At 36.8% G+C, this 21388-nt stretch overlaps 1 protein-coding gene across 2 annotated transcripts in view; it reads left to right on the top strand.

The window, feature by feature from the left end:
• LOC131157837 (alcohol dehydrogenase-like 6) overlaps positions 1–21388 on the top strand; it is a 56375-nt gene that overhangs the window by 21759 nt on the left and 13228 nt on the right. The window contains exon 10 of one of the 2 annotated variants that reach the window (XM_058112245.1): positions 4338–4390. The exons of the other annotated variant lie outside the window; for it this stretch is intronic. Within the exon in view, the coding sequence (XP_057968228.1) occupies positions 4338–4379 (42 nt within the window). The 3' untranslated portion in view covers positions 4380–4390. The remainder of the gene's footprint in view (positions 1–4337; positions 4391–21388) is intronic. 2 annotated transcript variants of the gene reach the window in all.

A 21388-nucleotide genomic window follows, 5' to 3' on the forward strand; every position in this document is an offset into this window, starting at 1 on the left:
TATGTTTCTGGTTCCAGTGATGTTCTAGGGGAAATATCATATGTACAACCATCTCCATTGGAAGGATTGGAGGGGGTTTCTATATTTGAAAATGACGATATGGTTAATGATTTGTAGTGTAAGGATGGAATTTTACCAATACCAGTGGAGGAGATTTCAAGGAAGGATTTAGAAGTTCAAGATCTTATGGATAAATTGGATTTAAAGTTTTTGCGACTCTAGAGGAAATGAAGTGTGTTTTAATGGGTGCAAAAACAGAGCTAAAAAGTGTTAGAGGGAGTTAGATACTTGAAGTGTAAGATGGATTATGGTGGAAAGGGATTGAAGAGGGGATTCCTTGATTGCTTGTTAATTTTTATTATTTTTTAACTTTTATTTTCTATTCTTTTGGGTGGACTTCTTGCCCCCCTTTCATTGTATCTTCTCTCTCTTTCTAATCTACTTTCTTTTATTATAAAAAAAATGGTTGGACTTATGATTAATTTTGGTAGATTAGCAATTGATAGAGATGGTGACTAATGGGCGTGGTGAAGCTTTAAATTGGCTACACTAGGGTTGAGAAACCTAGTTGGGATGGAGATGTTGTGGACATTGTGGTGGTGATGACTGATGGCAATAATGGCATTGTGGGTGGCTAGTGACTGTGGTGGGAGTGGCCCTGGTAGTTATAACTGTGCTCTTGGTCCAACTGATGCAGAATGCACTGTGTGGATATCAAAATTATAAACTCTAAAATGCAATTCTCGAGGTTCTTCAAAATTCCAACATGATTATGCAACTGCATAATTATTAGAGATCTATTTGGTAGATAAGCTTTCATATCAGCTAGAGATTCAAATTTCTTAACTAGTTTTGAAGAACCCTTTTGAAGTTATATTGGCAACTAACAATGCCCACCATCCCCAAACTAATGGATTACAAATGTTGTGAATCAATGTTTGGGGAATCTATAAGGTGTTTTGTTGTGAACAACATTAGGTGGTGGGATTTCCTGGTTAGAAATGGAGAGAGGAGACGAAAGCAAGAGAAAAAAAAAGTGGCCGTTTCCTGGAGCCTTGCATACAGCTTTGGGTCTGTCCTCTTATATATAATAAGAATGAAAAAAGACTTTAGTATTCCAACCCCCACTTACACAACCTAATTACTAAATAACACACACATATAGATATAGTTCTAAAATTCAACTTCTATGTGCTTTATTCTGTAATGAAATTCTGGAGTGCTAGCAACATAAATGGCAGCTTGATTACCACAAAACATATTTATTGGCTTCGTTACCAAGAATTCCATCTCTGACATAAGAGACTTTAGTCATATAAGCTTAGTCACAGTATGAGCCATCGCTCAGTAATTTGCTTTAGCACTAGTAGTTTGTTTCTTGGTACGTTAGATAACAAGATTACAACCCAGAAATGTATAGTATTTGCTAGTAGACCTTTGATCATTAGCGGAGCAAACCTAATGTATATAAGAGTATCTCATGATCTCATAGTTTTTATTACATTTATATATCAAACATTTTGCAGGAGAACTTTTGACATACAATCATGGTCTTAAATTTCCACAAAGTTGTCGAAATTTCCGATTTCCGTCGCCATCGAAATTGAAATGGCAGTCAATTTCCGTCTTGTATAATTTCTGTCGAAATCTCAACAAATCATCCGAAATTTATCTAAACCTCGAAATTTTAGCGAAATTTGTCGAAATTTATCGAAACCTCGAGAGTGAAGTGAAAATTTTATTTTATTTTATTGAAACAAAAGGTTATCACAAGTGCTTTTGAAATTATATGAAAAAATAAACTTATAGTAATATTTTATTTAACCATTCATGTCTAAATTATCAATATTTGCATAATAAATAATATTTAAATGATTTATGAATTTCATTTGCATTAACTGAATATGTTTAATGTACATTATCTTACAAACATGTTTGATACACATACTATTTTACAACTTTTCCACCTCATACAAAACATAGATGTATTTAATTTGTAATATATTAGTCTTAAAACTTATATTTTTATGTTTGTTAACCATTTCTAAAGTTTCACAAAGAATTCCATGCTTTATTACTAGTTTCCGTTATTTTTTCAAATTGAAATCGAAATAGACATCGAAATCGAAATTTCTGTACTTTTGGAGCTTCGAAATTTGAGTCGAAATCGAAATTTAAGACCTTGCATACAACAAAATCCTACATACAACTTGCTAATGTGATTGTTTGGGATTTTCCATAAATTGATTCACCACCCCAACTACAAAAGATATGTTAGGTCTAGTGGGAGTCAAGTAGATCAACTTGGCAACCAACTACCCTTGTCAACATTTGTCTTCAAAGGTTGATCCAACTGTTGGTTTTAAGTCCCACATCGGTGGGAAGGTTTTTTTAAACCTTTTGCTTGAGGGTATATAAGGAGCTTCTCTCACCATTTGTAAATATACCTCCCATTTTGTAGAGTTATAAATAGCATTTGTACTCTAGGGTATTTCCAATTACTATTGGTAATTTGAAATTTGCCTAAATTGTAATTTTCTAGAAATAGTGGATTGAACGTTGGCGCCTGAGGATGTAGGTAATTCTTTACCGAATCTCGTAAATTCTTGTGGTATTTTTATTACTGTATTTGAATATTAGTTTCTGCATTACTTTAGTTTAATTACATATTCAATAGCAATAGTTATAGTATTGGTGTTTGGCACAAGTGGGGTGCTCGACACAACAATTGATATCAGAGCCAAGTTGAATAGTGCCGATACGAAGGCGTTTCTCTATTAGGATCCTTGATTCTAACTTTTGATGCCTTGAAAGGCCTTGTCTAAGCGAGTGCTTAAAGACCATTACGGCTCAGTCACTCCCTAGAGGTCGGTCTGGTCAAAGTGGAATTTCATAGGATATATAGAATAGACACGGTTGGGATAAGTGCGGTATTATTCATCCTAGGCCTTCTGTTGTGTTGATTTGCTATTGGATATATAGTTTTGGAAGATGACAGAAATTACGCCTGTAGCAGTAGAAGAAACTCTGTCTACACGAACTCCAACCCCAATAGCTTCATCGTCATTTTTAAAGACGATAACTAATACTCGGTTTGAGGTGGAGAAATTTGATGGTACCAATAATTTTGGTATGTGGCAATGTGAGGTGATGGACATCCTGTACCAGTAGGAATTAGATGTTGCTCTTGGTGATAAACCAGAGGATATGGACAACAAAGATTGGGAAAGATCAACCGTCGGGCATGTGGTACAATTCGTTTGTATCTCGCTAAAAATAAGAAATATTGTGTTATGAGGGAGACATCTGCAAAGAAATTGTGGATACATTAGAAGGTACATTTATGACCTAGAGTCTGGAAAATTGACTCTTTTTGAAAAAGAAATTGTTTCGCTTCCAGTATCAACCATGAATTTCTATAAATGACTACTTAAATGCTTTCAATAAAATTTTGGCTGATTTGTTGAATTTGGATGAAAAGGTCAAAGATGAGGATAAACCCTTTTTGAAATGAATTCTCTCCCTGATGATTATGAGCATCTCACCACCACTTTATTGTATGGGAAAGATAAAGTTACCTTTGATGCTGTTTGTATTGCATTGATTAATACTGAATGCAGAAAGAAGGATCAGAGATTCAGAGGGTCCATAAGGAAATAGTAGCAGAAACACTGACAATAAGGGGACGTCCTTAGAATCGTAAACCTGGAAGGAGTAAATCTCGAGGGAGACCTGCTAAATATGAATGCACCTTTTGTCATGAGAAAGGACATTGGAAGAAAGATTGCCCTAAATTGTAACAAAAGAAAAAGGGCAAAGCACCTTTTAATGCCTATATAGCCAAGCGTGATGGAAGTGAGTTAGATTTTTCTCTTATTGGAACATCTTTGACACATTACTGTGGTGAGTGGATTTTGGATTCTGGTTAATCCTATCACATGTGTCCCAATAGGGAATGATTTTCTAATTTTGAAAAATTAGATGGTGGGATTGTTTTTATGGGAAATGATAATACCTGTAAAATGATTGGAATGGGTTCAATATAGTTGAAATGTCAAGATGGAACTGTTAAAACCTTGACGGATGTTAGATTTTTTCCAAGCCTAAAGAAAAATCTGATCTCATTGGGTGTCTTAGATTCTAAGGGGTTCACTAATACTTTGAAAGATGCAACCTTAAAGGTTAAATCAGGTGCGCTTATGGTGATGAAAGGTAATAGGAAAATAATTTGTATTATTTTCAAGGTAGTATAGTAATTGGCTTAGCAACTGTTGTTTTTGAGAAAAATGCATGTTCTGATACAATCAGGTTATGACATATGCGATTGGCACATGCAGGTGAAAAATCTTTGCAACAATTGGTTAAGCGAGGCTTGTTGAAGGGTGCAAAGGTATGTAAGCTTGAATTTTAGGAACATTGTATTCTAGGAAAACAGACAAGAGTAAAATTTGACACTGCAACCCACTGGACAGAAGGTATTTTATACTACATCCACACAGATGTATGGGGGCCTACCAAAACTGCTTTATTGGGTGGTATGCATTTTTTGTCACTTTTTTTGATGTTTTTTCTAGAAGAGTTTTGAGTGTATGCAATGAAAAAAAGGTGTGATATTTTCCTTAAGTGGAAAAAATTGGTTGAAACTCAAATTGGCAAATAGATCAAACAGCTCAGATAAGATAATGGTGGTAAATACATGAGTGATCCGTTTATGAAGGTATGTCAAGATGAAGGTATTGCTAAACACTTTACAGTTATAAATACACCACAATAGAATGGGGTGGTATAGTGCATGAATTGGACTTTATTGGAGAAAGTTCGATGTATGTTGTCTAAAGCTGGGTTGGACAAAAAGTTTTGAGCTGAGTTTGCTAGATATGCGTGTCATCTCATCAACCGTCTACCATCATCTACTATTGGGGGAAAAACACCTTATGAGGTATGGTCTGGAAAACCTACTAATATTTATTTTTTTACATGTATTTGGTACTGTTGCTTATTATCATGTTTAAGAATCTAAGTTGGATCCAAAAGCCAAGAAAGCAATAGTCTTGGTGTAATGACCCAAAAATTTTCGTTCAATTTCTCTGATACCACCTGTAATGACCTGAACATTTCATACAACGGAAGACCTTAATAATCAATTACTAGAGTACTAAATCATCCCAATATAATAATATCATCTATGACATCACAAATTACATCCCTACCGCTAAAAAACATTAGAACATAATAAAATAATACAATTCTGGATAAGACCTTCTATCCCACCCACGCTTCTGCTGCGCTACTTTGATTACTCCTATCCTCCACGTAAATCTGTAAAATGTTAATGTTTTCATGGGGAGAGATACCTCTCAGTAAGTGGGGATAAATTATTATCAGTGTGTGGCAGCTGAGTTGTCATGTAAGCAAGATATAACAATTTATTAACACACTTTTACTGTAATATCATTAGTATTGTACTCACATTTATATACATATATCTGGAAATACATATTTCCATTTCAAAATGTACTTTAGCTCACCAAATACTTTATTCTCATAAATCTATATATATGACTGTATAACTGTAGCTTGGTATAAAATCATATTTTTGTAGATTCACATTTCTATATAAATAATCATAACTCTATACTAATCTGCTATACACATGCTCATGCTGACCTGTATACGAGGAGGATAACCTTATGCTGGCCCATATACAAGGAGGGACTCTGCTATACTCATCCTCATGCTGACTCGTATGCGAGGAGGATAACCTCATGCTGGTCCATATACAGGGAGAGACTATACTCTATACTCATAAAATTGTCATATCGTAATACTGTATGGAATTGTCATATCATAGCTTTATAATATTCTGCCATAGACATCCTCATGCTGACTTGTATACGAGGAGGATAACCTCATGCTGGCCCGTATACAAGGAGAGACTCCACTATACACCTCCTCGTGCTGACTTGTATACGAGGAGGATACAACCTCATGCTGACTCGCATACAGGGAGGGACTCTACTATACACCTCCTCATGCTGACCTGTATACGAGGAGGATACAACCTTATGCTGGCCCGTATACAGAGGGGGGGGGGGGGACACTGCTATACTCATCCTCATGCTGACCCGTGTACGAGGAGGATACAACCTTAGGCTGGCACGTATACGAGGAAGGACTTTGGTATACTTATCTACATAACTCTGTATACAATCGTCTTTCATACTGGTCACGACATAAAGTTGGCCATATCATAACTTACTGAACATAAAATTTCAGCCCTATAGACATAATATTTTTAAACCATAGTTCCTGTACTGTTTTACGGTTTTTCCTAAAACTTGTTATAACATGCTTATTTTGGGAAATTGTAGTGTTTCGATATAACTAAATTTTCATAGAAAATCATACTCATGCTACACAAGTGTAAGTAATATTCTAAACATAAAATCTGCCTTGATGTCATATTCTCTAATAATACATATTAAATCTATTTTCTTGTTCAACAACAGTATTCCCAAACACTGTACTATAACTTATGTAATGTTTGAAATTAAAAGCTATATCATATTTATTTACTCATGCCACACAACTTGAGTGATACTTCAGGTATAATGATCTACCTAGAATACCTATATACTTCTGTTCGAAAAATAATCATATACTCAACTTCGGAATCTTACTTAAATTCAACAACTGATTTTTCCCATGACATACATATAATAATTAATTCAAACTCCCTATTACCTCAAGCCTGATAATTCAGCAAAATCATATTTAATATTTCCATAATCACATGCTCTATTTAAATCAGTTAAACTTCTTAAAATACCTGACATAATTTATTCCCCTTACTTGACAATTAGGCTCGTCTGTTAAATTCTAACTCATGCCCAAATGTCCATAATACCAAAAATCCTGATATTACACATACATACTTCCCTGTCAACCCACTAAATTCTCAGAATAGTTCTCAAACTCATATTTCCTGAATTATAAACTATTTATTATTTACCTGGGTTCTTGGGAAGATATCCGCTGGGGTCCTCAACCCATGCCTGCAGGATTCCAAAATACCCTAACCTTCAAAATATAACACCCTAATTTTACTTCACAAAACTCTAGTATAGTCCCATACAACACGAAATCTAAATCCAAATGAGCCTGATAATATTGAAAATACCCACATAATCTACTTAACCTGATTTTGGGATGGTGCCCAAGTTGGCCTAACCAACAATCTGTTCTAGCAGACTTATAGAGAATCTCCCCAGGATCAACGTGGCGGCTTCTGATCGTCGAAACGGGGCGAGAAATCTAGAAAGAAGTAGAGAGAGCTGTGCAAAAGAGAGAAAAAGCTGAGAGAAAAATGATTTCTTTTGCTGAAATGTGATTTTCAGCTATTTAAAGACCTTCTGCCACGTGGCCTCATCGACGAGCCATGACACCTCGTCGACGAGTCCAAGAAGAGAGTTCGTTGATGAACTCATATCCTCGTCGACGAATTTCAGGCCCTGAAATCAGCCCTCTCGGTAAATTCTCGTCGACGTGCCCAAGAAGACAGCTTGTCAACGAGCACTCTGCGCTCGTCGACGAGACCCAACTGAGGCTCCCTTTGAAAACTCTTTTCCCTCTTCTTTATTATTTAATTTCTATAATTATCCGGGTTACTACACTTGGGGATTAGTGCAGGAGTCAAAAGGATATGGTCTTTGGTGTGTAGAGACGAAAAGAATGATTTTAAGCAAGGATGTGACTTTTGATGAACTTGCAATGATAAAGAAAACAATACGTAAGGAGTCACCAGTTGAAGAAGAGACTAGTGGTACTTAACAATAGGTGGAGGTTGAGACAATTTTGGGAGACCCAGTGAGAAATGAGGCTACACGATGTAACTTTCCAATTACAGTGGAGATCAATGTACAAGAAGAGGAGATTTCAATCCAAGAATCTCTATAGCAACAAAAATCAATTGCTTCTCAAAGGCCAAGAAGAGAAGTTCGAAAACCTACTCGGTATGCTGACATGGTGGCCTATGCACTTCCAGTTGTAGAGGATGATGTTCCTTGCACTTTCAAGGAAGCAGTGAGGAACTCTAAGTTAGACAAATGGAAAAGAGCGATGAATGAAGAAATTAGTGTCTAGAGACGAAAAGAATGATTCTAAGCAGGGATGTGACTTCTGATAAACTTGCGATGATAAAGAAAATAATACGTAAGGAGTTACCAGTTGAAGAAAAGACCAATGGTACTCAACAATAGGTGGAAATTGAGACAATTTTGAAAGAATTGGTGAGAAATGAGGCTACATGATGTAACTCTCTAGTTACCGTGGAGAACATTGTACAAGAAGGGGAGATTTCAATCCAAGAATCTCCACAGCAACAAGAATCAATTGCTTCTTAGAGGCCAAGAAGAGAAGTTAGAAAACTTGGTCGGTATGCTGACATGGTGGCCTATGCACTTCAAGTTGTAGATGATGATGTTCCTTGCACTTTCAAGGAAGTAGTGAGGAACTCTAAATTAGAAAAATGGACAAGAGTGATGAATGAAGAAATGCAGTCTCTTCATCAAAATCAGACTTGGGAGCTAGCCTAGCTGCCCAAAGGTAAGAAAGCACTTGGTTGCAAATGGGTTTATGCAATGAAAGGGATTTCCAGATGCAAATAATGCTCGCTTCAAAGTTAGTTTGGTAGTTAAGGGCTACGCACAGAAGGAAGGTATTGATTATAATGAGGTATTTTTTTCCAGTTGCTAAACATTCTTCCATTCAAATTTTGTTGGCTTTAGTAGCACAATTTGATCTTTAACTAGTTCAGCTCGATGTAAAAACTATATTTTTACATGGTGATTTGGAAGAGGAAATCTATATGACTTACCTAGGTGGATTTAAGGTTACTAGAAAAGAAAATTGGGTATGTAAACTAGGAAAATGTGTGGTTACAACAGTCTCCAAGACAGTGCTACAAACGATTTCATCAGTTTATGATTGGTCACAAGTACATTAGAAATAAACATGATCATTGTGTTTATTTTCGCAGACTGCAAAATGGATCTTTTATATATTTACTCTTGTATGTTGATGATATGTTGATAACTTCAAAGAATAGGAAAGAAATCAACAAACTGAAAGGTCAGTTAAATCAAGAGTTCGAGATGAAAGATCTTGGTGAAGCAAAGAAGATACTCGACATGGAGATATGCAGAGACAAAGTGAGAGAGAGAGTTAGTTTGACTCAGAAACAGTATTTGAAGAAGGTAGTACAAAGTTTTGGCATGTCTGAGCAGTCAAAACCAGTTAGCACTCCGCTTGCTCTTCACTTCAAACTTAGTGCATCTTTATCTCCTAATTTAGATGAGGAACGTAAGTATATGTCACAAGTTCCATATGCAAGTGTAGTTGGTAGTTTGATGTATGCAATGGTTTGTACAAGGCCTAATATTTCACAAGCGGTTAGTATGACGAGCTACCTATGCATGATCCGGGTAAAGGACATTGGCAATCTGTGAAATGGATTTTGCAATACATTTTGATTACTATTGATGTTGGTATAATATTTGAGAAAAATAATACTATAGATCAACATGTTGTTGGATATGTGGATTTTGATTTTGCAGGTGTTCTAGATAAATGCCGATCAACTACTATATATGTATTTACATTTGCTAATGGTACAGTGAGTTGGAGGTCTACCTTACAGTCTGCTACTGCTTTGTCTACGATAGAAGTAGATTACATAGCAGTTTTAAATGCTGTTAAGGAAGCTATTTGGTTGCAGGGTTTATTTGGAAATTTAGGAGTTGTTCAAAAGCACATTACTGTGCTATGTGATAGCTAGAGTGCTATTCATTTGGCAAGGAACCAAGTCTACCAAGCATGAACGAAACACATCAATGTTCAATTTCACTTTAGGCGGGACATAATTAATGAAGGCAAAATACTTATTCAGAAGATTGCTATGGCTAAGAATCTCGCAGATATGTTGACCAAGGTTGTGATGACAATCAAGTTCAAACATTGTTTGGACTTAATCAATATCCAGCAAGTCTGAATACTTTTGAAAGACACCGATGATGTGGAACTCTAGAGAATGTTTGTGAGTGAAAAATTTGTTGAATTCATAGTCAAGGTGGAGGCTTGTTGGTTTTTAGTCCCACATCAGTGGGAAGGTTTTTTTAAACCTTTTGCTTGAGGGTATATAAGGAGCTTCCCTCATCATTTTTTAAATACACCTCCCATTTCGTAGAGTTACAAATAGTATTTGTACTCTAGCGTATTTCTAATTACTATTGGTAATATGAAATTTGTCCAAGTTGTAATTTTTTGGAAATAGTGGATTGATCATTGGCGCCCGAGGACGTAGCTAATTCTTTTCCGAACCTCGTAAATTCTTGTGTTGTTTTTATTGCTATCTTTGAATATTAGTTTCTGCATTGCTTTAGTTTAGTTATATATTCAATAGTAATAGTTGTAATATTAGTGTTTGGCACAAGTGTGGTGCCCGACACAACACCAACATCCCTAGAGAACCTTATATCAGGATTCATAGGAGTATCAACAGGTTTAGCTCCAATTCTCTGAACAAACCAGTCTCACTTCCAAAGTATATTTTCGTTGAGATAGATTCAACCCTTTCCTAAATTGTACAATCTCAACACCAAGAAAGAAAAGCAAAGCATCCAAGTCCTTGATATGAAATTTAGCTTGTAACCACTGTTTAACATTTGTAATCTGGCTAGTAATGATGATATTGTAAACATAAACTACTAGAAGTACCAAACTTGTTTCCTTTTTTTTTAGAAAAAAGGCCAAATGATCATATTATTGGATAAAGCCAAACGTTGAGACCACCACACTAAACTTGTCAAACCAAACTCAAAAGAGATTGCTTTTGACTATAAATGGCCTTATGCTACAAGGAAAAAGAGACAAATTGAATGGCCGTATGTCAAACCTAGTAATGATGATGCCATAAACATAAACTACTAAAGTACCGCACTTGTCTCCTTTTTCAAACAAGGATTGAATGATCAAGGTAGCATTGGGTAAAGCAAAATGCAAAGACCACCTTGATTAGTACGTAATATTGCATATTTATGAACATTTATACGCCATCTTAGTACACATAAATAAGTTAAATCATCTATGTAACATGCATAAAGAACTTATTGTGCGATTTTTGTGATTTGAAGGTAAATTGCAATAAATAATTGATTAGCCCTTGTGTGGAGTATGGAATGGCAGCAAAGACTTTAAAGATTCAAAGTACTTATTTGTGAAGTGAGGAAGGATGTTTGGAAGAATTGAATAACATCCAAGAGTGCTTTAATTCGGGCCAATTGAAGTAATGTAGCAGTTTTGTGCAGCTTTGGTAAATCAGTCATAACTTTTGACTCGGTTATCCAATTTATGCAAACTTGGTCTCATTTCAAAGAAGACTTCAAGCCCTACAAATTTACATTTCACGAGGAAGTTCAAATTACAATGTTTAGCCGTCCAAACTTGAGCTGGAAGAAAGGTGACGGGATTAAACAATAAATTTACAACACAAGGAGTGCAACTACCATTTTGGTTGGTGAAGAAGTGCAACTACCATTTTGGTAGGTGGAGGTGTTTGTGGTAGGTATAAGAGTGTAACTAATAAATTGTGTTAGGTTTAGGAGTGGAGGTAGTAGTTTTTGAAACTATAAATAAGAGGCCTGTGTGAGCCTTAAAGTGGGTGGAAGAGCTACCTCATTTTCTTGTATTCTCTCTCTCATTTCCTTGTAAACATTCAGAAGTGTTTAATTTAAGTATTTCTTCTTTTCATTCTAATGACCAACTAAATTTCAAGTTAGGCTAAGGGTGGAGTCCTACATCCCATTATTGGTAATTCTCATCTCATTCTTCAAGTATTTTTTGTTTAAAATTGATTAATGTTCAATGATCCTTTTCTTAAAACTTTTGGTTTTCTAAACTTCTTGATTTATTATAGACAAGTTAAATCTTGCCACAACCAATGTTTTTTGTTCTTACATTCTAAAAGTTTGCTAAAATATTTTGATTTGACATTAAGCAACAATTTTTGTTAAACCTATGCATTTCAAGTGATATATCTTCTGATCAAGTTCAATAGGTATATTGATGTTGGTTGAGTTATAAAGATGAGATATTGATTACCTTTGATGAGATTAGGATGAAGTCTAAAGCCTAGCCCTTTAATTAAATTGTTATAATCAAGTAATAGTTGTATTCATTAGAATCAATCCCTACACATCTTACTCTGAATTATTTTGTGACGTATGAACTCTTAAACTTTCCAATTGAATCCCTGTGGAAATGACCTTGGGACTCTAAGATTTACTATGCTTGACAATGGAATTTTCTTACGCTTGGGAACCAGACAATGATGAACAAAATAAAACGACAAGCATTTTTGGCGCCATTGTCAGGGATTCTGTGTAAGTTTGGAGAAAAAAAAAAGTGCATAATACTATATATATATATATATATATATATATATATAAATGTATATACCATGGCTGGTTTTTCTACCGCCTACTTGTACTAACTATTATATATTGATTTACCTTTTTTTTTTTGTACATTTATTTGTATTTACGTTTCCTTGTTTTCTATGGACGGTTGTATTGCCTGAACTGTTTATATTAACTTGTAGTAACATTTTCTTTCTTTTGCAAGAACTAATTATTTTTTCTTCATTTTCTTGAATTTTGTTATCATAGTGTATGTCGAGTTGGGTTCGTGACGGAACTAATAGGCTAGTTAGGGAGTGGCCTTCTAGATTAGTTCAACGTCACTTAGAATTCTCAGAAGAGCCTATCCAAGCTCCTCCATCCATAAATTTCCAAAGAGGACCCTCATCCTTTAGAGGACCAATAGCGTTGGAACCCCAAAATAACCAAGAACTTCCACATGAGAGGGATGGAAATGGAGGCCGAATTCATTCTCCCAGGAATGCTCCACCCCAATGTGGAGAAGCCAACCCTTTATTCGCTCAAGTTAATCAAGGGGGTGAGTGTGAAAACAACCCACCTTTTCGCCAAGGTTAAGTGGGGCAACTGCCTTTCTTTGGAAATCAACGCAATATGCAAGACCAAGAAGGAATGGGGGCACAATAATTTCAAATTTTTCAAAACTTTCAAAATGCCTCAAATTATCAAAAATGTCCCTAATGTTCCCATCATTCAATATGCAAGAACATTAGGAGATTATTTCAATCCTCCAAGGTCTAGTGAGCCCTCTTGTATTCGTTTACCAATGCAAGCTCGCCATTTTGTGTTGAAACCTGAAATGATTAAGATGGTGCCCACATTTCATGGGATGGATTCAGAATCCCCTTATTTACATATGAAGGTATTTGAAGAAGTTTGTTCAACTCTTACTAACTTCGTTGTCCCTGAAGATACGTTTAAACTTAAGCTTTTGCCTTTTTCTTTAAAGGATAAAGCTAAGTCATGGTTATATTCCCTTAAACCTCATTCTATTACATCTTGGGAAGAAATGCAAAGAGACTTCTTGAAGAAGTTTTTTCCCACACAAAAAACCATTGATTTGACCAAACAAATTCAAAATTTTTCTGAAAATCCTAATGAAAAATTTCATCAAGTTTGGAATCGCTTCAAGGAGCTTTTACAAACCATTCCACGTTATGGTCTAGATACTTGGCAAATTGTGAACTTTTTAATGCAAGGGCTTTCGCCTAAGAATCCCCAGTATATAGACTTGATGTGCAACGGCGAGTTTTTAAACAAATCACTTGAGGATGCATTAGATTACTTTGATGTTTTGGCAGAAGGAGCGCAAGCTTGGGGCACTTCTCAATCCGTTGGAACATCGAGGCACCGTGGTATTCAGTGTGGAGGAGGGATGTACCAACTCAAAGAAAAGAACAATGTGTTAAGATTGCAAACCTCACAGGACAAATGGAGGCTTTGTAAATGAAAAAGGTAAATGAGGTTACCACTGGACCTAGATTGGAAAAGGTTTGAGCAATTTGTGAGACCCAGGAACACTCGACTAGTGAGTGCCCCGCCATTCCCTCTCTGAAGGAAGTGATTAGTGGTCAGGCAAGTGTAAATTCTTTGAATCAGTTCAAAAGACCCTTCAACAATCCATACTCTGAAACTTGCAACAAAGGGTGTTCAAATCAACCTAACTTTAGTTGGAGGAATCAATAGGTGGCTAATCCTTTATTTCCTGCTCAAAGTTTCAATCACCATGGCCCACAAAATTTTCAAGAGCAAGGAGGCAAATTCCATCAAAGTCAAGGTTCTCCGGGGTATGTTCAAAATCATCCTCAAGCATATGCCCCTCTAGGGCAACAAAATGCTCCACCATACCACACCCCCCATAAGAGAAGTCTAGAGGATCAAATGCAACAGTTCATAGCCCAAACGAGTCAATCAATTTCTCAAATCACTCAATCTATTGGGGACATGAAAGCTCAAATTTCTAAGTTGAACACCGCTGTTGGGTTACTTCAACAAGAAAAAGGTAAATTTCCATCTCAACCCCAAGCTAATCCAGTGGGTCAACATAGTATTGCGCGTACTAGTAACTCTGAGGTGACTATGGAGCATGCTAAATCCATTACTCTTAGAAGTAACAAGAAAATTGAAAGAAAAATGCCACAAAAAGAGATTTCAAAAAGAAATGATGAAGGCTCTTCAAGCAATGTTTTCAAAGAGCCTATTCATGAATCTAAGAGTAATGAGGTCACGCAAGAGCCCCAAGAGATTGAGGGTGAGAAAGTTGTTGCAAAAGATCCAATAGTCATCCCTTACTCACAGAGACTCAAGGCTCCTTAAAAGGGAATGTGTAATGCTGAAATGCTTGAATTGTTCCAACTAGTGAAGGTAAACATACCTTTGCTTGATGCCATAAAGCAAGTGCCTGCATATGCTAAATTTTTATAGGATCTGTGCACTGTGAAGCGTAAGCATAACGTGCATAGCAAAGTCCGTTTGGCTAGACAAGTGAGCTCAATTTTGAATGCAACTACACCTCCCAAATACAAAGACCCTGGGAGCCAAGCCATTTCCATAGTGATAGGGGAATTCAAATTCGAGAGTGCGTTGCTTGATTTGGGGGCGAGTGTGAATCTTCTCCCCTACTTGGTGTATGAACAACTTGGGTTGGGAGAGTTGAAGCCACCAAAGATGACTTTAGAATTGGCAGATAGAAGTATTAGAATCCCTAAGGGAGTCGTAGAGGATGTTTTAGTTCAAGTGGATCAATTCTTTTACCCTGTTGATTTTGTGAAACTGGATACTCAACAAGTGGTGACCAAAAATTCCCACATCCCCGTTATCCTTGGTTGACAATTCCTTGCTACGAGCAATGCTAACATCCAATGCAGGAACGGTTTGATGAAAGTCTCATTTGGGAACATGACTGCTGAACATAACATTTTTAATGTCATGAAGCAAGTTGGGGATGATGGTGATGTGTTTGAAGCTAATAGCATTGATGTTATTTTGTAGGAACACTTGGATGTTTTCTCTTGTGAAGACCCTCTTGAAGCATGCCTAGTGAAAGTTGTAGAAGATGACTGTGTTGAGAACCTCGAAGCGAAGCACTTCCGCTCTCTTCTCAATATAGTTGAGGTCTTTGAAGTTCATGGTTGGACTCCTTGAAATTTGAGTAGTTAACTCCTTTTGAGATTAAAATTTTACCATCTCATGTTCAACCACCCAAGCCTGAGCTGAAACCATTGGCATCACATTTAAAATATTCTTTTCTGGGCGAGGGAGAGACTTATCCTGTGGTGATCTCCTCAGCCTTAGAGGAAGCCCAAGAGGCCAAATTGTTAGACTTGTTAAGACCCCATAGGAGTGCTATAGGGTGGAGCATAGCTGATATCAAGGGTATTAGTCCCTTGGTCTGCACACATAGGATTTACCCTGAGGAGGATGCCAAACCTTCTCGCCAACCATAGCGTAGATTGAACCCCATAATGAAGGAGGTAGTTAGGAAGGATGTCCTGAAGCTTTTGGATGTGGGTATCATTTACCCTATAGCTGATAGCAAGTGGGTTAGTCCCACTCAAGTGGTACCGAAGAAGTCGGGAGTGACTGTGATCGTCGATGAGAATGATGAGTCAATTCCAACTCGTATTCAAACAGGTTGGTGTGTGTGCATTGATTACAGAAAATTGAACTCTTACACTAGGAAGGATCATTTCCCACTTTGTTTTTGGACCAGGTCCTAGAGAGAGTGGCTTGTCACTCTTTCTACTTTTTTTTTTGGATGGGTATTCTGGTTACAATCAAATCGAGATTGCCATAAGGACCAAGAAAAAACTACGTCCACTTGTCCTTTTGGCACATTTTCTAACTGGAGAATGCCCTTTGGATTGTGTAATGCACCGGGAACTTTTCAACGGTGCATGACAGGTATCCTTAGTGACATGGTTGAGGAAATTGTGGAAGTCTTCATGGATGACTTCTCTGTTTTCGGTGACTCTTTTGAGGGATGCCTGAGAAATTTAGGTTGTGTCCTCACTAGATGTGAAGGGAAAAAACTTGTCTTAAATTGGGAAAAATGTCACTTTATGGTGACATAAGGTATTGTGTTGGGCCACATTGTTTTTGCTAAGGGTATAGAGGTAGATAAGTCTATGGGGGAAATTATTTCAAATTTGCCTACACCAACTTGCATCAAGGATGTACGGTCCTTCCTCGGACACGCGGGTATTTATAGAAGGTTTATAAAAGATTTCAATGCCATTGCACGTCCTTTGTGCAACCTTCTTGCTAAGGATGTTCCATTCGAATGGACAAATGCATGTGAAGCGACTTTTCAAAACTGAAAAAAATGTTAATTTCTCCTCCTATATTACAACCACCAAATTGGAACATGCCTTTTGAACTTATGTGCAATGCAAGTGATTATGCCATTGGGGCGGTGTTAGGGTAGAGGAGAGGTAATAAGCCTTGCATGGTGTACTATGCTAGTAGAACTCTCAATGATGCACAAATGAATTACACCACTACAGAAAAATAGTTACTAGCAATAGTTTTTGCACTGGACAAGTTTCAGTCATATCTCATTGGGTCACCTATTGGCTTGAGTGGTTGAACATGAGATGGTAAAATTTTAGTCTCAAAAGGAGTTAACTCCTCAAATTTCGGAGTCCAACCATGAACTTCAAAGACCCCAACTATATTAAGAAAAGAGCGGAAGTGCTCTGCTTCGGGGTTCTCAACACAGTCATCTTCTACAACTTTCACCAGACATGCTTCAAGAGGGTCTTCACAAGAGAAAGTAACCAATTGTTCTTGCAAAATAACATCAATGCTATTAGTTTCAAACACATCACCATCATCCCCAACTTGCTTCATGACATTAAAAATGTTATGTTTAGCAGTCATGTTCCTAAATGAGATTATCATCAAACCATTCCTGCATTGGATGTTAGCATTGCTCGTAGCAAGGAATTGTTAACCAAGGATAATGGGGATGTGAGAATTTTTGGTCACCACTTGTTGAGTATCCAGTTTCACAAAATCAACAGGGTAAAAGAATTGATCCACTTGAACTAAAACATCCTCTACGACTCCCTTAGGGATTCTAATACTTCTATTTGCCAATTCTAAAGTCATCTTTGGTGGCTTCAACTCTCCCCACCCAAGTTGTTCATACACCAAGTAGGGGAGAAGATTCACACTCGCCCCCAAATCAAGCAACGCACTCTCGAATTTGAATTCCCCTATCACTATGGAAATGGCTTGGCTCCCAGGGTCTTTGTATTTGGGAGGTGTAGTTGCATTCAAAATTGAGCTCACTTGTCTAGCCAAACGGACTTTGCTATGCACGTTATGCTTACGCTTCACAGTGCACAGATCCTATAAAAATTTAGCATATGCAGGCACTTGCTTTATGGCATCAAGCAAAGGTATGTTTACCTTCACTAGTTGGAACAATTCAAGCATTTCAGCATTACACATTTCCTTTTAAGGAGCCTTGAGTCTCTGTGGGTAAGGGATGACTATTTGATCTTTTGCAACAACTTTCTCACCCCCTCAATCTCTTGGGGCTCTTGCGTGACCTCATTACTCTTAGATATATGAATAGGCTCTTTGAAAACATTGCTTGAAGAGCCTTCATCATTTCTTTTTGAAATCTCTTTTTGTGGCGTTTTTCTTTCAACTTTCTTGTTACTTCTAAGAGTAATGGATTTAGCATGCTCCATAGTCACCTCAGAGTCAGTAGTACTCGCAATACTATGTTGACCCACTGGATTAGCTTGGGGTTGAGATGGAAATTTACCTTTTTCTTGTTGAAGTACCACAACAGCGGTGTTCAACTTAGTAATTTGAGCTTTCATGTCCCCAATAGATTGAGTGATTTGAGAAATTGATTGATTCGTTTGGGCTATGAACTGTTGCATTTGATCCTCTAGACTTCTCTTATGGGGGGTGTGGTATGGTGGAACATTTTGTTGCCCTGGAGGGGCATATGCTTGAGGATGATTTTGAACATACCCTGGAGAACCTTGACTTTGATGGAATTGGCCTCCCCTTGAAAATTTTGTGAGGCAGTGATTGAAACTTTGAGCAGGAAATGAAGGATTAGCCACCTCTTGATTCCTCCAACTAAAGTTAGGGTGATTTGAACACCCTTTGTTGCAAGTTTCAGAGTATGGATTGTTGAAGGGTCTTTTGAATTGATTCCAAGAATTACACTTGCCTGACCACTAATCACTTCCTTCAGAGAGGGAATGGTGGGGCACTCACTAGTCGAGTGTTCTTGGGTCTCACAAATTGCTCAAACCTTTTCCAATCTAGGTCCAGTGGTAACCTCGTTTACCTTTTTCATTTACAAAGCCTTCATTTGCCTTGTGAGGTTTGCAATCTTAACTAGCACATTGTTCTTTTCTTTGAGTTGGTATATCCCTCCTCCACACTGGATACTAGGGTGCCTCGATGTTCCAACGGATTGAGAAGTGCCCAATTTTGCGCTCCTTCCGCCAAAACATCAAAGTAATCTAATGCATCCTCAGGTGATTTGTTTAAAAACTCGCCATTGCACATCAAGTCTATATACTGGCGATTCTTAGGCGAAAACCCTTGCATGAAAAAGTTCACTATTTGCCAAGTATCTAGACCATGATATGGAATGGTTTGTAAAAACTCCTTGAAGCAATCCCACACTTGATGAAATTCTTCATTACATTTTTCAAAAAAAAAATGAATTTGTTTGGTCAAATCAATGGTTTTTTGTGTGGGAAAAAACTTCTTCAAGAAGTCTCTTTGCATTTCTTCCCAAGATGTAATAGAATGAGGTTTAAGGGAGTATAACCATGACTTAACTTTATCCTTTAAAGAAAAAGGGAAAAGCTTAAGTTTAAACGTATTTTCAGGGACAACGAAATTAGTAAGAGTTGATCAAACCTCTTCAAATACCTTTAGATGTAAATAAGGGGATTCTGAATCCATCCCATGAAATGTGGGCACCATCTTAATCATTTCAGGTTTCAACACAAAGTGGCGAGCTTGCATTGGTAAACGAATACAAGAGGGCTCACTAGACCTTGGAGGATTGAAATAATCTCCTAATGTTCTTGCATGTTGAATGACAGGAACATTAGGGACATTTTTGTTAATTTGGGGCATTTTGAAAGTTTTGAAAATTTTGAAATTATTGTGCCCCCATTTCTTCTTGGTCTTGCATATTGCGTTGATTTCCAAAGAAAGGCAGTTGCCCCACTTAACCTTGGTGAAAGGGTTGGTTGTTGTCACCCCCTTGATTAACTTGAGCGAATAAAGGGTTGACTTCTCCACATTGGGGTGGAGCATTCTTGGGAGAATGAATTGGGCCTCCATTTCCATCCCTCTCATGTGGAAGTTCTTGGTTATTTTAGGATTCCAACGTCATTGGTCCTCTAGAGGATGAGGGTACTCTTTGGAAATTTATGGATGGAGGTGCTTGGATGGGCTCTTCCGAGAATTCTAAAGGCCACTCCCTAACTAGCCTATTAGTTCCGTCGCGAACCTAACTCGACATACACTATGATAACAAAATTCAAGAAAATGAAGGAAAAATAATTAGTTCCTGCAAAAGAAAGAAAATGTTACAACAAGTTAATATAAACAGTTCAGGCGGTGCAACCGTCCATGGAAAACAAGGAATGTAAATACAAATAAATGTACAAAAAAAAAAGGTAAATCAATATATAATAGTTAGTACAAGTAGGCGGTAGAAAAACCAGCCATGGTATATACATATATATATATATATAGTATTATGCACTTTTTTTTTTCTCCAAACTTACACAGAATCCTTGACAATGGCGCCAAAAATGCTTGTTGTTTTATTTTGTTCATCATTGTCTGGTTCCCAAGCGTAAGAAAATTCCATTGTCAAGCATAGTAAATCTTGGAGTCCCAAGGTCATTTCCACAGAGATTCAATTGGGAAGTTTAAGAGTTCATACGTCACAAAATAATTCAGAGTGAGACGTGTGGAGATTGATTTTAATGAATACAACTGTCACTTGATTATCACAATTTAATTAAAGGGCTAAGCTTTATATTTCATCCTAATCTCATTAATGGTAATCAAATCTCATCTTTGTAACTCAACCAACATCAATATATCTTTTGAACTTGATCGAAAGATATATCACTTCAAATGCATAGGTTTGACAAAAATTGTTAATTAATGTCAAATGAAAATATTTTAGCAAACTTTTAGAATGTAAGAACAAAAAGCATTGGTTGTGGCAAGATTTAACTTGTCTGCAATCAATTAAGAAGTTTACAAAACCAAAAGTTTTTAGAAAAAGATCATTGAATATTAATCAATTTTAAACATAAAGTACTTGAAGAAGGGATGAGAATTACCAATAATGGGATGTAGGACTCCACCCTTAGCCTAACTTGAAATTTAGTTGGCCATTAGAATGAAAAGAAGAAATACTTAAATTAAACACTTCTAAATGTTTACAAGGAAATGAGAGAGAGAATACAAGAAAATGAGGTAGCTCTTCCACCCCCCTTTAAGGCTAACACAAGCCTCTTATTTATAGGTTCAAAAACTACTACCTCCACTCTTAAACCTAACAAAATTTATTAGTTACACTCCTATACCTACCACGAACACCTCCACCTACCAAAACGGTAGTTGCACTTCTTCACCAACCAAAATGGTAGTTGCACTCCTTGTGTTGTTGAAATTTATTGTTTAATCCCATCACCTTTCTTCCAGCTCAAGTTTGGACGGCTAAACATTGTAATTTGAACTTCCTCGTGAAATGTAAATTTGTAGGGCTTGAAGTCTTCTTTGAAATGAGACCAAGTTTGCATAAATTGGATAACCGAGTCAAAAGTAATGACTGATTTACCAAAGCTGCGCAAAACTGCTACATTACTTCAATTGGCCCGAAT

The sequence above is a fragment of the Malania oleifera genome, chromosome 6 (assembly GCF_029873635.1).
Source record: "Malania oleifera isolate guangnan ecotype guangnan chromosome 6, ASM2987363v1, whole genome shotgun sequence".
NCBI classification, from domain to species: domain Eukaryota; kingdom Viridiplantae; phylum Streptophyta; class Magnoliopsida; order Santalales; family Ximeniaceae; genus Malania; species Malania oleifera.